This window comes from Pantherophis guttatus, chromosome 2 (genome assembly GCF_059756535.1).
Source record: "Pantherophis guttatus breed Tessera chromosome 2, ASM5975653v1, whole genome shotgun sequence".
Taxonomy (NCBI): Eukaryota; Metazoa; Chordata; class Lepidosauria; order Squamata; family Colubridae; genus Pantherophis; species Pantherophis guttatus.
The window spans coordinates 183345146-183360904 of NC_142064.1; the positions used below are offsets into that span (position 1 = coordinate 183345146).

Below are 15759 nucleotides of genomic sequence, written 5' to 3' on the forward strand. Positions count from 1 at the left end.
TGAAACACAATCAGAAAAGACGTGCATGTGTTTGTTTGTAGCGCTGGGAGGAATAAACCACCGAAATGAACAAGTTATTCTGAGCATTCCCTGCCTATTGGGAGACTGGCCCAGCCATACCTCCCACCTTGCAATGGCCATCAACAGATGCATTGTGTTGTGAGAGGCTGCTTTGCCATAGCTAACTGAGCCCTTTGAAAGAGCTGACACAGAGGTCTGCCTCGGTCTTCTCCTGGGTCTGCTAGAGGGGAGACGACGGACTTGTGGGGGTCAGATGGGCTGGTGGACACATGGGCTGCTGCTTTGGTTTCCCTTTACAGAGGAAATGCTCAATGTGGTCAACAGGTGAGCTGCCTACAACCCCACTCTTAGCAAAGCATTAGACTTTCTGCCTCTTCTGTTTGCTTTTAAGCCTTTTTGTGACAGCTCTTCATGAGTAGCTGGCAAAGCCACAGGGAAAAAAATAAATCTAACTTGCTCTCTGTTCTCCATTGTTTCCTGCCTCACTATCAGCAATTAATGGTTGAGGGGCCTGGAAACACGCCATAAACAGGAAATACAATTTTGTAATTCAGGGCTGTGAAGCCAGAGCTTCACAGGGCTTCCCTCATGGAAAATATGTAGCATTTCTCACTTCTATCTTTCCTGCTTGTATGCTTCAAAGGGGGTACTTGATAATTTTACAATATGTATATTTAATACCGGTGTGACTAAGGACTCACAAGTGGAAGAACTTGGATTTGTTGAAATGTATCAACTTGGATTTGTTGAAATGTATCAACCAATGCATATGCAATTGCTTTTCTGTCTTTTTATGACTTTTTGGGTAACCTCTTACTATTTCTTCCCTTTTCATTCATGCTCAATATGCTTTTCTCGTGGTTTTCTACATCTTCTCCCTAGTTTTATAATATCCCTTTCGAAATGAGACATTCCAGCTTCACACAGAATGCCGTATGCTAGGGACTCACATTATGGATTTATAAAATAGCAGCTGATTTTTCTATTTTTATAGCTGCAGCACAATAATACTGCTGTTTTTTTCTGCTGACAGAGAAACCCCAAATCCCTTTACATCATTTCTTTTCAACTTTCTGCAGGACTAGCTAGAGTAAAATGTTACAACAATAGTGATGTATTAGACTTTCTTTGTCAGCAGAGTAACTTTTCAAAATCAGAACAAAATAGGACCAAATTTGATGCGGGAAAAGGAGGGAGGGAGGGAGGGAGGGAGGGAGGGAGGGAGGGAGGAAGGAAGGAAGGAAGGAAGGAAGGAAGGAAGATAGATAATTACAGCTGTAGAGAAGAACATGTCCCCAATGCACACCAATAGAAAAAGCAATTGAGTAATGGCCGTGAATGTTACTGTTTTCAGTGCTAAGTCTCTTCCCTTTTCACTCCCAGTCATGTTATCCAGAGTGAAGCTATTACAAGGGATTGGAAAGAATTCCAGAAGCCTTATTCTGCAAGTTCCCCTCCCTTGTTTTTTTCCCCCTAAAGCTGGTCTTGATAGCCTGAGAAAATCTTGAGCGGTGATTTTTATTCTAGATTTAATAGTAACTGTAAATATGAATAATTCATTAACAATTCATATGAAATTATAATCAAACATTTGGCTTTGGCAAGCTCATCTAATAGTTTCTACGTTGGGAGAAACATGAAACATGAAATAAGAGATATTAATCTGTGAGTTTAAACGAGTACAATTATGTGACTTCTTTTTTTTATTTCACTCAAAGCAATGAGAAAGGATTGGATTACGTAAATACGACAAGTTCACAAATGCATGGTCATCATTAATTATGCTGCCCTTTCATTGTGTGGTCTAGTTTGCAGCAGTTTGATTGCAACATCTGAATTTCTGAGAAATGGAGCTGAATACTCTGACAGTGTTCCTTCCCATGCTTGCAGTGCTGCAGTTTTCAGCAGTGGGTTGAAATTAAACTGTAGCTTAATACTGTAGCTCCTGAACTTAAAAGGACATTTTGTCAGGCATACAAAGTGATTTGTACCTAACGAGACCCATTTTTTCAAACACTAAATCAGAAATTCTGTATTACTTTGAATGCTACCCCTCCCCCCCTTCACCATACGTTAAATCATGGATAGTCTATTGCAGTGATGGCGAACCTTTTCGACACCGAGTGCCAAAAAGGGAGCATGTGCGTGCCTGGGCTGCAACCCAGAAGAGAAGCTGCCCAGGGTACATGCGAGTGCCCAAAAATGAACTTCTGGTTTCAGCTACTGAACTTCCGGTTTCAGCCAGCTGCTCTTCCAGGCTTCTGGCACACATACTCACACAGGAAAATGGAAGCCCAGATAGAAGATCTTCTACTTTTCAGCATTGCCGCATGCAAAAAGGCCAACTGATCATCGCACGTGCATGCGCACCAGAAACCCAGAAGAGGAGCGGGCGACGCCATATGTGCCAGGCGACATGGCTCCATGTGCCACTTCGGGCACGCTGGCATCATGGGTCTATTCTGTTATTTTCCAGATCTTTTGGGCTGCAGTTTTTATAAACTACAGTCAATATAACCAGAAATGAAGGATTAAGGGAATGCAACTGGCAGCATCTAACTGACTTTCATGATTTCATAAATTAAGCAAAGTTAGTATTTAAGATTGGGAATTACCTGGGTAGTCCAGAGATATTGACTGGCTCAAGAAGTTTGAAAAATAGCTGGAAGAAGACAGTAGGAAATTAGTTCTATAATGCTAGGGGAAAAAACTGTTTAGGTATAATTATAAGACATCAAGCTTAATTCAAGGACATCTGTACATACAGTGGAAATAAACTGGAGGGTCAGATTACCCACTCACACCTAGTTCTGATTCATTCCAGATCAAGTGTAAAATAACCCAGTGTGTGAGAAATGAGAATCATCCATTAGGCTGATATCAGTGCAAAAATGTAGCATGCCCTGTTTGCTCCCCAGATTTCTGTCACTGTATTGATGCTCAAAGAGTAAATTGATACTCAGGGTGCTCTGCAATCCTGTTCTTATGGAAATATTATAAGATGCTGTTATTTTAAAATAAGATGCTGAACATTTAGCATAATTTTAGGGGGCGTGCATAAGCGCACCAACATGTCTACCATCCCTGTCCTACTGTTCCCATTTATTCATACTCATTTATTATGTATATGCTTATACCTATTTATACTTACATGTTTCTATGTTATGTTCATACTTATACTTGTTTTCTCATACATGCTTGACAAACTAAATAAATAAATAAAATAATTTATGCAAACAGTGGAACTAGTTTCAGTTCACTTATTTAAACATTTAGTTCCCCATTTCTGGGCAGTTTGAACTAAAATAAATAAGTAACTATACTTAACAGAGATATATTTCTGAACTTTCAGCACAATTGCAAAAATTGTGAAAAGGACCTGATTTCTTTGTTTTCTTTGTTTTTGGAGTAGCAAAATACATCAGTTAGCATTAACAATATTGGTTTAATTTGTATCTCATTTGCTCCATGCATTTTCCAGGTGCAGAGTCAAAATCATCTTCTATCCAATCTGTACTCCTGGCCACTTGGTCAAGTCTGCAGCATTGTCAAGCTGAAACTTCAGAAAGATGCTTCCCAGAGAAGAAGATGGCATCAGGTGAATTTTTTTTTAAAAAAAAAACACCACAATCTTATTTTCAGCTTTGAAACTGTGGGTATGGTTGGGTGGGTTACTGTGATGGGACTATCAAGTATAGCTTGGCCTGTAGGGATAAAGCTGAGCCAGTAGGTAGAGTCTGCACCGTAAAATGAACTTCAGGATTTATTTCAAAGATAATTGAGTATTAAAAGAAAAGGCAACCTTTAGAAAAGAGCAAAGCATTTATTGGCATACTGGTAGTCTTCAATTTACAACTATAATTGAGCTTGCTATTAGAGTTGTAAGTTGGGATGCTTGTTAAACGGGCTATCATGTCCCCATATCAGTGGTGAAATCCAATTTTTTTTACTAACGGTTCTGTGGGCGTGGCTTGGTGTACGTGGCAGGGGAAGGATACTGCAAAATTTCCATTCCCTCCCCACTCCGGGGGAAAGATACTGCAAAATCTCCATTCCCACCCCACTCTGGGGCCAGCCAGAGATGGTATTTGCTGGTTCTCCGAACTGCTCAAAATTTCTGCTACCGGTTCTCAGAACCTATCAGAACCTACTGAATTTCATCCCTGCCCAATACCCAATTTTACAACATTTTATGTGGCAGTCGTTAATCAAACATGGAGATAGCAAAGCAAACCTAGCAGTCGTTAAGCAAACTCATTGTTCGCTATCTGGCAAAAACATTGTAAGTTGTGGTCATGTGATCAGAGGATGCTGCAAACAGCTGTAAATAAGGGCTGGTTGCTGAACGCCCAAAATGCAGTCATGTGTTTGGAGAGGGTGGCAGCTGTTGGAAGTTCAAATCTGGATGAGTAACTTTTTCAGAGTTCATTGTAATTTTTAAACAGTCGCTAAGTGGCCGGTCATAAGTCGAGGACTACCTGTACATGTTAGCCCTGAATCTAAGTAGTTTATCTGGTTTAATTATTTCTATGGAAAGGAGGCAAGAACCCCCAAGATTCTTAAATTTCTATCTCAGAGAAGAGGTAGAAGGGAGAAACAAATTGTTTCTCTCAGAAGCGACCAAATCAAGATGCCACATGGAGGTTTTTCAGGCCTTCAATTTCCCATCAGGGAGAAGGAGGGATAAATGCAACTGCCTCTAAAGGTGCTTGAAGTGCTTTGAAGAGATGGTTCCTGACGGAGCAGGTCCTTTTTCATTGCTATAGCAGGGATAAAGAGAGAACTGTCTGGCGGTGTATAGTATAAATGGGGCAGGTATATGTATGTAAGAGAAAAGGTTAGACGAGTAGACTTTGAATCTTCAACTAGGTTGTTTACCATAATCTCACAATGGGTGGGTTTCAAATTATTTTTACTACCGGTTCTGTGGGTGTGGCTTGGTGGGCATGGCTTGATGGGTGTGGCAGGGGAAGGATATTACAAAATCCCCATTTCCTCCCGATCAGTGGGACTTGGGAGACAGAGAATAGATGGGGGCAGGGCCAGTCAGAATTTTTATTGCTGGTTCTTCAAACTACTCAAAATTTTTGCTAAAGGTTCTCCAGAACTGGTCAGAACCTGCTGAAACCCACCTCTGCTCACAATATACTCCTAGATGTTCTAGTTCTGATGGCAAAGAAGGATTCCTTATCCCTGAGTTAATCAAAGTTCAATGGCAAGTTGGAGCCATTTCCTACTATGTAAAATATGTTATTGCTGTGGCTATATGGTAAATATTTATGTTCTAGGAGCCATCATTTCTCACAGTCCTTGGTGCAGCATGACTTCAATTAGCAAAGTGCCTGCACCCATCATAAGGATGAGATTAGTGTGATAAATGCTAGAGTTATTTGGATTTACAGTAACTGCAAAATATGGTTATCGTATAAAATCTGGCTTGTCACTTTTTGAGAAAAAAAATATTTTATTATAACAAATAAAGTGAAGGACATGGCTATGGGGTCTCTGTTACAAAATCTGCCTTTGCGCTATTTGAAGTGCTTGTTGGGGATTTAAAATTCAACCCTACATAGAGAAACTACAAGAAAAAGCAAAATGCCATAGGAGACTTATTTTTTAAAAAAATACAACATGCTTAATAAACTTCAAAGAAACCATTATTTTTCACTTGGAACTCCAATAGAGTTTATACTTCAGTATAAATCAAATCACATTTTATGTTTATAGATGGATTAGCACAGCTGACAATGAAGAGGGGAAAATTTAAGTGAACCTGCCATTGTTTACAACCCATATACTGTATCTTGGCAGTTTTGAAGCCTTGTCAGCTATTGATGTATTCCAGACTTTTAAACCTTATTAGACAATTAGAACAGTTGGGAAACTGCATTGTGGTTTTTGAAAAAAGGGGCCTTAATCTCAGTGGTGAAATCTGAACCGGTTTACTGCCGGTTTGCTGGCTGTGCATGCGTGCCATGTGCCAAACGTGCACCGTATGCATGCATGCACAGTGCGCACCAAAAGGAGGCTTAGGAAGGTAAGTAGAACAGTGAGGGGGGGTGATCAGCTCTGGCGTGCGTGGGAACCTTTTAAAAAACTTTTTAAAAGCATTTTTTACTACCAGCTCGAGTGAATAGGTAGTAAAAAATGCTTTAAAGAAGTTTCAGTTTCAGTTTCAGTTTATTTAGATTTATATACCGCCCTACTCCCGAAGGACTCAGGGTGGTGAACAGCCAAGATAAAACACATACAATATAAAATTTAAAAACAATTTAAAACGTATTAAATAAATTTGGCCCATACTAATTAAAATACCCCTTTTTTAAAAAACAAATTAAAATTAAACAATTAAAAAGAGTTAAGCCAGCCCAGCTTGTTGAAATAAAAAAGTCTTGAGGGCGCGGCGGAAGGTGCGTAAATCCGGGATCCTCCGTATCTCCGGGGGGAGTTCATTCCAAAGGGCAAGTGCCCCCACAGAGAAGGCTCTCCCCCTGGGGGCCACCAGTCGACACTGTTTGGCTGACGGCACCCTGAGGAGCCCCTCTCTGTGGGAGTGTACTGGCCAGTGAGAGGCTACCAGTGGCAGAAGGCGGTCTCATAGGTATCCAGGTCCTGAGCCATGGAGTGCTCTAAAGGTGGTAACCAATATCTTGAAGCGCATCCGGAAGACCACCGGGAGCCAGTGCAGCTTACGCAGGAAAGGTGTTACATGGAAACGCTATGTCGCTCCCATAACCATAAAGTAAAAAAAAAAAGGCTCCAGCAATCATGTGGCACAGCTGTGATCGTGGGAACCTCTTTTTTTCTTTTTCAAAATGTATATTTAAGCGTGAATTTTCATCTGCACTAAATGATACACAAATATATAACTGTTCTCAGACTCCATATCACCATAAATATTTTGATTTATTTAATCTTTCAAGAGCAACATTACAATAACCAGAGAAATGGGAAACTGAAATAAAACTCAAATAAAATGAGAGCTCACCTGGTGTAGTGGTGAAAGTGCTGTCTTAAAAACCAGGAGGCTGTGAGTCCTAGTCCCTCCTTAGGCATGAAAAACCAGCCAGGTGACTTTGGGCCACCTTCTCTTTCTCAGCCCAGCTCTTTAAAGATTAACTAATTTTATTACCCATAAAATTTCATGGGTCTCATCCACTTCATGAGATAAAATATTCATGAATGAGGTATTTTTAGTTGGGAGGGAAGCAGGTGAAAAGTAGCCATGAAAATAGGTAACATTGTTTTAAAGCTCTGAAGAGATAGAATCAACATTCCTTAGATCATGATAATAATTAAAGTGGTGGTATTACACTACCGTTTTGTCTTTAAGCCTTTAAAACAATCCTGCCCATTCTCAAAATTCCATTCTCTCTTGCACCTCATTTTCAATATTTATCCTATTCATCTGATGAAATGTAGAGTATCAAAGAGGATTTTTCAAAATAGTAAGTGTAGAAAAATGTAAAATGTGGGAATCGATGAGGAAAGCAAAGTTAAAAGTGGCTGTCTGGGAAATGGGGTGAGAGTTGGACTACTCTTAGCTTCTCTGCCTTGGTAGAGGTCATACCAATGCTACCCCAATACTAAATGGTATAATAGATTTATTTTGGGAATATAAGGTTCAATGTTCAGTCCCAGTTTAGACTTTAAGTGTGGAAAAGATTTCTGAGTCACCAGGGAGCTTCTTTTACTCAGTCCACATCCTTGGACTTGATTGTCCATCCATTTGTCAGTGCTTAGCAGCTCCCTTTATATTCCCGTGTTCCCCTTCATTACAGCCTTACTTTACTTCCTCTAAAAAAAGTTGACAGTAGTCCTTCTGCCTGCATGGTGACTTATCAGGTAACCCCAAAGAACTGGATCCAGGAAGTCATCCTGCACAGATAGGAGAGGGCACTCTGGAAACTGAGTCCGTGTCACTGGCAGTAGGGGAAGGGTTCCCAAATGGTAAGTTTTTGTCTAATTGCTATTTTATGTTGGGAAGGAAGGAAGGAAGGAAGGAAGGAAGGAAGAAAGGAAGGAAGGAAGGAAGGGGTAATTGAATTTCATTTCTTTGAAATGAGCACTAGTGTTCTTTACATCATATTGCTATTAGCAGTGTCAAAGATTAATCTATGAAAATGGAAGGAGTGAAGGAGAGTAAAATTTTTGACAGCTAATCTGTCATTCCAGATGTCAGTGCGAAAGGCATCAAGATTGATCAAATGATGTGCCAATTTCTTATATCAGCTGACACCTTGCCAACAGTAAAACAGTATTCAAAGTGTTTGCGTGTTTGTGTGTAGAACCTATTCAGATTTAATTTACAAGTATAGGGCTTTCTAACCAAAACAAACAAGCTCCCACTCTGAAACATTCTCAGATAACTACTGCTTTCCCTGACATAATTTGTTATGAAGTCAGCCATAGAGAAAAGATATGTGCTAAAATAAATTCTCAATGATGGAAAAATTTGGGGGAAATGAAGTGCTCTGACTTAAATCTTAAGGGTGAAACAACTGATTTTAGAATTACGTTAATCCCTTTTAATAGATTGCAGTAACAATAAATGGTGGAGGAAACAAGAAGTCTGGATGGAAAAGGAGTTATTAAGTTAGTTTGGGAAGAGTTAGCAAAGGAGACTTTGCTATATTAGGCAGAACTTGGCAAGCATCTTATTCTATGAGTTCCTCTTAGACTTGCTAGGCAAATCAACAATGCCACCTTTTGCCTGTTGAGACCTTTTCTGTTTGTGTGTGAATCTTCTCTGAAACGAAAGACCAACAGCAACAGATATAACCCATACATTCTTAGCATCCCTTCCCAGAATCATCATGAAACCCAGTTGCTATTTCAACTGCTGCACCTGCAGATGTTTATTTTTTTATTGTTTAAAACTTTATTGTCATTGTACATGTATACACAATATACACATACAACAAAATTCACTTAACACTCAAAGACCAGGTCCAACACACATAGCAATCCCCAAACACACCCCCATCCACCACAATTCCCCACCCCTAAACCACCCAAACATCCACACAACAGACCAAGTAATGCTTTCCAACAGCTCACTGATGGTGGCCCTTTAGTTCATTGTTGAGTACAATTATAGCTCTGGAATAAAAACTATTCAGAAAACGTGTGGTTTACTGCTTTCCAACTATAATTATGTCACCTAGTGCAGGGATAACCAATCTGATACCTTCTAAGTGTTTTAAATGGTACCTTTTGTAATCTTCAGAAACTGTCTTTTAGCTGGATGCCAACCAAACCTTTTCTTTTTAAGAATCTCTAGAGGAGGATAGGTTTCCTGCTTCTGTTTTCTTGCATCATTTAAAACTAGTGTGGTAGAATGTATTGTTATGCAGCTACAGCTACAGTTATATTTTTTTTTAAAAAAATAGGCCTTCCAGTGATGAGCATCCTAGAGTCCTTATCTATTCAAAGGGACAGAAGTAAGAAAAAGTTTTAAATGTATCCATTTTCTCCCATTTAATTTCCCGTCTTTCTCTTTTTCTTGAAGCAATTTCTCTCTCATTTTCTGTCAAGAGTCGTTCTGCACAGGATCTCAATCTGCAGCTACAAGAGGCAGCAAGAAAGAAATTATGGGCCCTGGAAAATGACGATAAAGATGTTTGTGCTGTTTTCAAGGTAAAGTGGTTATTACTATTCTTTTCAAAGAAAACTGTATTTCTGTAACTTTTTGAAAAAAACAAAACAAAACTGTGAATCAGACCTCCGGTCATCTTGCCAATAATGAAGTAACAGTTCCTCAGAATCATAAGTACTATCTTTTGCTGATGTACTGCCTACAATACCTTTAATTGGAAATACTGAAGATTGAACTACATGCAAAGCATATGTTGTTATACAGCTGTATGACATCCGCTCATATTGTTTTGCATGGCTGCATAGCCCCACCAGAGGCTGGAATTATTACCATCTCCATTTATTATTTATTGCTAAGTGGCATTGCGAGTGCAGTAAAATGTGGAAATCAAACTATCAACAAGCCTCTGACCTATAAAATCAAATGCTATGTATAAACACACACACACACACACACATAGCCTTTTCCTCCCTGCCTCAAAATAATTTAAATGTGTCATAGCTAGGCTAAAACTGCATTAGGCCCAAATTACAGATGTGTACTTCATGCCCGTGGAAATTTTAATCTAGATAATTTAAATGTTTTAGGATGATTTTATCAACATGCCTTAACATCTTAAGTATGCATAACCCACTCATTCCTACAGTACTGATCTGTAGTTGTAGTCCTTGGAAGGGTTTTGGATACAGGACAAAACTGAAGGAAATATAAGCTGTTTGAGTAAAAACCAACCAAGGGATCATACTCAACGGACTGACTACGAAATGCTATGTTTTGGACACAGGGATGATGGAAAAATAGGAGAATAGAATGCCATATTTTGAAAAAGATACAGCTGGTTAGCACATGGATCTGATCAGGTTTCACTCTGTAGCTTATTTTAGACCCCATATTTAAGAATGAATCCTTAATTCTTGATTAGATTTCATTGTCCCAGGGTAACTCATACCTTGTTTAAGGTTCCAAGTTCCAAATGTCATGTCTATAATTTGCAAAAAATACGATAAGGTATATGCTAATCAGAGGTGGATTTCAGAAGGTTCTGACCAGTTCTGGAGAACTGGTAGCGGAAATTTTGAGTAGTTTGGAGAACCAGTAGTAAAAATTCTGAGTGGCCCCACTCCCATCTATTCTCTGCCTCCCAAGTCCCATCTGATCGGGAGGAAATGAGAATTTTGCAGTAACCTTCCCCTGCCACGCCCACCAATCCACACCCACAGAACCGGTAGTAAAAATTTTTGAAATCCACTACTGATGCTAATCTTTTATAATAATTGAATCTTCTCATTTTCTGTCTTTTTGCAGGAGCTGTCAGCCAGGCTGGCATGCATCCAGGCACAGGAGAATCGCTTTCTGCTTTCCTTCAGAACTGTGGAAGAAATCTGGAAGTTTTCCACTTATTTGGCACTTGGTAAATCACATTCCATTGACAAATGACTGGCATTCCATCAGAAGGGCAGTTGTGGGAACATAAAATATATTGGCCATAGTGTTAAGGCAAAACATGTGCAAAACAGTGCAAAACATGAACCACTTATAATTTTCTTTTCAAAAACTAGTTTAATATGATAGGAATGTCTCTGTAATTCAGGCACTGGAAAAACACATGCTCTGTTGTTAATGTGACTCTATAGAATGGCTGACAATTTCGGTTAAATGTTGGTCTGTAATAATAAATAAATACTGCTTTGATCTTTGCGGAAAGCACAACGCAGGTTTTCATTCTTCCTTTGATATGATGAAATAGGATATGTGGGTTGCTGCCTGGAACACCTTCTCTTCAGTCCTGAGTACTGGTTGAACTGTGCTCAAGTAGATGATACTGAGATCACTGTCACTGTTGATGAGGACTGCATGACCACCATGTATCTGGGTCTCCTCCTCCAGGAAGGTAAGAACTCTGAGACAGAATCCAACCCCACCCCCCATCCCCAATGCTGTTTCACTGTAAAGTAGGTCTCCAATATGACGAGGAAGACGGATGTGTGAGAAAGATATGCTAGAAAATATTGGATTGGAGGATAAATCTATGCACGTTCAAATAAACATATTCTGGTAACAAATAGCATCTACAAATTTACTTCCAATGTCAGGGGACCCTTTCAGCAGCAGAGAACTGTCTGGTACTAATCCTGAGTTATGGCTAGGCAAAGGGTGGAGGAATTAAGTGTTTATAAATAATTTCCTTCAGCTGAAACAAAGTGTTTCTGATCCTTCCTCATTGCAGACATCTTCTGTATGTAATTTTCTTTCTACTTCCCCCCCCTTCCTTTTTTGCACTTAAAAAAACATTTTAAACTATTGGGAAACATTGAACTGTTAGACTACAGTGAGGAAAAATACTTTGAACCATTCAATAACTGTGTTTAAAGTGACATTGAACTATATGAGATATTCTTGCAAAGAAGAAAGCCTCTGAAATCTTTTTGAAGGGAATCCTATACTAGCAGATAGTTTCATGGTGGCAGCGTCATGACAGAAAAAAAATTGCTTGTGTTAGACTGTCAGCATAATCCTGGTATTACATGGAAATTGAAATGACCTGGAATAGAACTTTTAGAGAGCTAAAAATGTGCAAGCGTTCTTAGGAAAGTAGATACTGCCACATTATTTGCAGAACTCATGTTGTTTCTTTCTCTTTTCCTCCTTCTGTCCGTAGGCAATTTTTTTGCCAGAGCAACACTCACCGTCCCTGCAGAGGAGGAAGAAGAAGAAGATTTAAAGCTCTTCAAGAATGAATTAGTCCATGTGAAAGACATTGGACATGAAACTAAGTGGGAAGGGACGTCATTGTTGACCGATCAGAGGGGACTGATACATGTCACAACTATAGAGCCACTGCCCCATCCTTTTTACCAGTAAGTAGATTGTTTGTTGCCATGTTTACATCCAGCAGTTGTTCTGTAAGCAAAGGATAAAGGGCCAGTGGCGCTTGGAAAATGTGGTTGGTGGCAAGAGGGTTAAAACAGCTCTTCCCTAGCTTTTCCCTGAGTATATCTGTAGTTAAGCAGATAGTTGTTTTAGTCTGGCAAGATTCCGTCTGTAGATGAAGAACAATGAAGGAAATTGCTCTTAAGTAATTCCATATGTCATTCATGGTTCTTGGCAAAAGCCCTCCATGGCATAGGGCTGGGTTATGTGAAGGACCACCTCTTCCTGATTTCATCTCCACATCCCAACAGATCCAACAAAATGGGCATGTTCTTGTGCTGTGAAAATGCTGGGTTCACTTGTACTACTTCAAGCAAAATAGCATTTTCTAACTTTGATTAGAATTGGCTGCTGTTTGTCATGTGTCCTTAAAATCTTATTTTCAGCCTCTAATTCACTTATAGCTTTTGCAATAATGTTGTCATTAGAAGGGTTACCAAATGTGATTTGTATACAAAGATGTATATTTGTTTCTTTAATGGGAATTTTTTTGGCTCTTCAGTTACACACTTTGTCATATTGGCCAAATGAAGATTCAGTGTGCCAGATTTAAGAGTGCTGACAAGCTTTTTAAAAATCATGTCTGTCAAAATGTATGTACAAGCTGTATTGGAAGATCAAATCAATATTCTTTCTACATAACATTACCTTTATGCCTAGACAATCTTCTCTAGATTTGCTTTGGCTTCCCTGACTGACAATATCTGTCTGACAATTATTCCTGTCATTTGCTGCCTGCCTTTTTTTAAGTGTAGGAGTTGGGGATGTAATTTTCTGTGAAAAGCATTTACTCTAGTACCAATCTGAAGTTCAAGATCAACTGTCTCCATCTCCAATAGCATAAGTCAGATATTTTGAAAACACTCACGAGTGATCCTGATATTTGCATCTATATTTTAGCTCCAGAATCTTGATTTGTGTTATATTTGGGTAACACTCTTTTAAAACAGGCATCTAAGCTATTGCTATCACTATCATCATACTTTTGGGCCATGGATTCCATGAATGAATTATAAAAGAGAAGGCATACAAGGAATCTGATGCCATAGAGCAGATCTAGTAACTAATTGTCTCCTACCTTGGACATCAGCCATATATTTCCCTCAATGAAGCAGTTTGTTCATAGCTGTTTGCATTCGCAGGTGGTTTTTGAAGAACTATCCAATCAGTTGTGGCATATCCAAAGAAATCAATGGGCCTGACTCTTTGCAGATTGGTGAGTGTAATAAAACTCAAGATCAGTTTGCTTAGAAATCATCAATTGATCACCTCCCTTTTTATTTCACTTGCTGTCTATGTGCCACATTCATAGGGCTTTCAAACAGCCATTTGTTCTCAATGTGTACATTTGTATGTGTGCATGTACTGTATGTATTTATACAGATACACACAAATACACAAACGTGTGTGTCTGTGTATATTTATTTAAAAGAATTAAAAACAATACTAATTTTGAAAGAAAAAGAAAAGGAAAGAAAAATAAAAAATGCAAAGAAAAAATAGAGAAAGGGAAGGAAAGGAAAGATAATAAGGTGAATTACAAAGAAGCTGCTTTCAATCTTCTTAACAGCAGTTAAAAGTACATTATTACTTTATGCTGTCTCTAAGGTTACAACACAATTTTCTTTTTTTCCATAGTCTTCTTTTTCTAATCATGAAAGCTATAAATCACACATTCACTTTTTTTTCTTTTCTCAGTCAAAAGTCCATAAGGGGTTACAATACAGTCATTGTCCTTTCTCTAATCAAGCAAGTCAATTTTGCTATCTCTGCCAATTCTGTCATCTTCACTGGCCAATTCTTTCCTTAAGGGTATTTCATAACCTTTCCATTTTTGTATATATAATAATCTTCAAGCAGTCACCACACATAAAAGCAATCTTCCACAATTATTTTGTAACTGTCTGTCTATTAGTCCCCCAAGAGAAGTTCTGCTTTCAATTGACTAATTAATCATTAAAATTATTTGCATCATTGTGTGTATTTGAACCCCAAATTTTCTGGCTTCCATTTGTTCTCATTGTAGGAGTGCTGCTTTTGAACAGAATGAACAGAATTATATATAAATTGAAAGAAAGAAAGAAAGAAAGAAAGAAAGAAAGAAAGAAAGAAAAAGAAAGATGATAGATAGATAGATAGATAGATAGATAGATAGATAGATAGATAGATGATAGATAATGGTGTATTTATAAAGAAATGGTTGGTAGCGGACTCAGAGGAAGCCTATCTGTGTGCATGTACAATCCCTTTTCCTAACTTATCAAGCACAGCATGATTATGATGGTTACCGATTTTTGTGTAGTTTGATTCATAAAAAGGCAGAAAAAAATACTGCCAATCATGACATTCGTCTTATTTTAAGCTACAAATGGAATCATTGGAATTTTCCTTTCTATTTAGTTATCTTTAGAACATGTTAGTTTGGAGTCTAAAAATGCTGAGAATATTTCCCCTTCAGTTTCTAAGATCGGATTTTCTGAGGATGTCTTGTGTTGATTTGGATTTTTTAGAATGACCATCCCTGGTGCTTCTGTTATTTTATAGCTTGCTGAGAAAGTGAGGAACTTCATGAACACTTGGCCAACATTTAAAATTTTTTTTCCCAGGGATTTTCCAGCCATCAGTGAAAAAGTGTATATTTGTTCAGGACGTCACCTTGTACAGTCTTTATTTGCCTTCCTGTTTGGCAAGAAACATCTGTGCGACCAATTTAGACTGAGTTGCTCTCAATGTTAATTAATTTGCTGTCAGTGGCATCTGGAAAAAGTCACAGATTACCAAATATGAAACCAAGATACCATCCCAAGAAGATGCAATATGATGGAATTTGTATTTGTATGAAACAGGGAGGAAATAAAGGCAGTGGACTAGGTGAAAAAGTAGCAAAAAAATGCATGATGTAGGGCAATTATTTTTCTCAAAGGCTGTTCCCCCTCTCACCCACAAAACCCCCTGTAACAAATTGAAATGTCTTCAGAGCTTCTTATATGTCTGTGGAATAAATAACTGCTTTTAAAAAAACAGACTAGGCTTGCCTGTGAAGTCTAAGCTACTGAAGAAAACAAAAATGTCACGAAACACAAAGAGTTTTTGTTAATCGGGCTTTGTTTGCATGCACACTCTCCACTGCTTTTAGCCATGGTGCTGCTGTGAGAGAATGATACAATTGTTCAGCCTTCTGATGTGAGACTGGTCTCCTTCTATTTTTC

General features: G+C 38.6%; 1 protein-coding gene across 6 annotated transcripts in view; it reads left to right on the forward strand.

Annotated features, from left to right (window-relative positions):
• The window catches only part of SH3TC2 (SH3 domain and tetratricopeptide repeats 2), a 50521-nt gene that overhangs the window by 12672 nt on the left and 22090 nt on the right, over positions 1 to 15759 (forward strand). For 3 of the 6 annotated variants that reach the window (XM_034405637.3, XM_034405650.2, XM_060688571.2), the window contains exons 2-8: positions 3503 to 3619; positions 7867 to 7971; positions 9533 to 9660; positions 10925 to 11030; positions 11367 to 11510; positions 12279 to 12477; positions 13693 to 13766. In XM_034405637.3, coding sequence (XP_034261528.2) covers positions 3503 to 3619; positions 7867 to 7971; positions 9533 to 9660; positions 10925 to 11030; positions 11367 to 11510; positions 12279 to 12477; positions 13693 to 13766 — 873 coding nt within the window. The remainder of the gene's footprint in view (positions 1 to 3502; positions 3620 to 7866; positions 7972 to 9532; positions 9661 to 10924; positions 11031 to 11366; positions 11511 to 12278; positions 12478 to 13692; positions 13767 to 15759) is intronic. The other 3 variants (XM_087887405.1, XM_087887406.1, XM_034405643.3) reach the window with 1 other exon arrangement.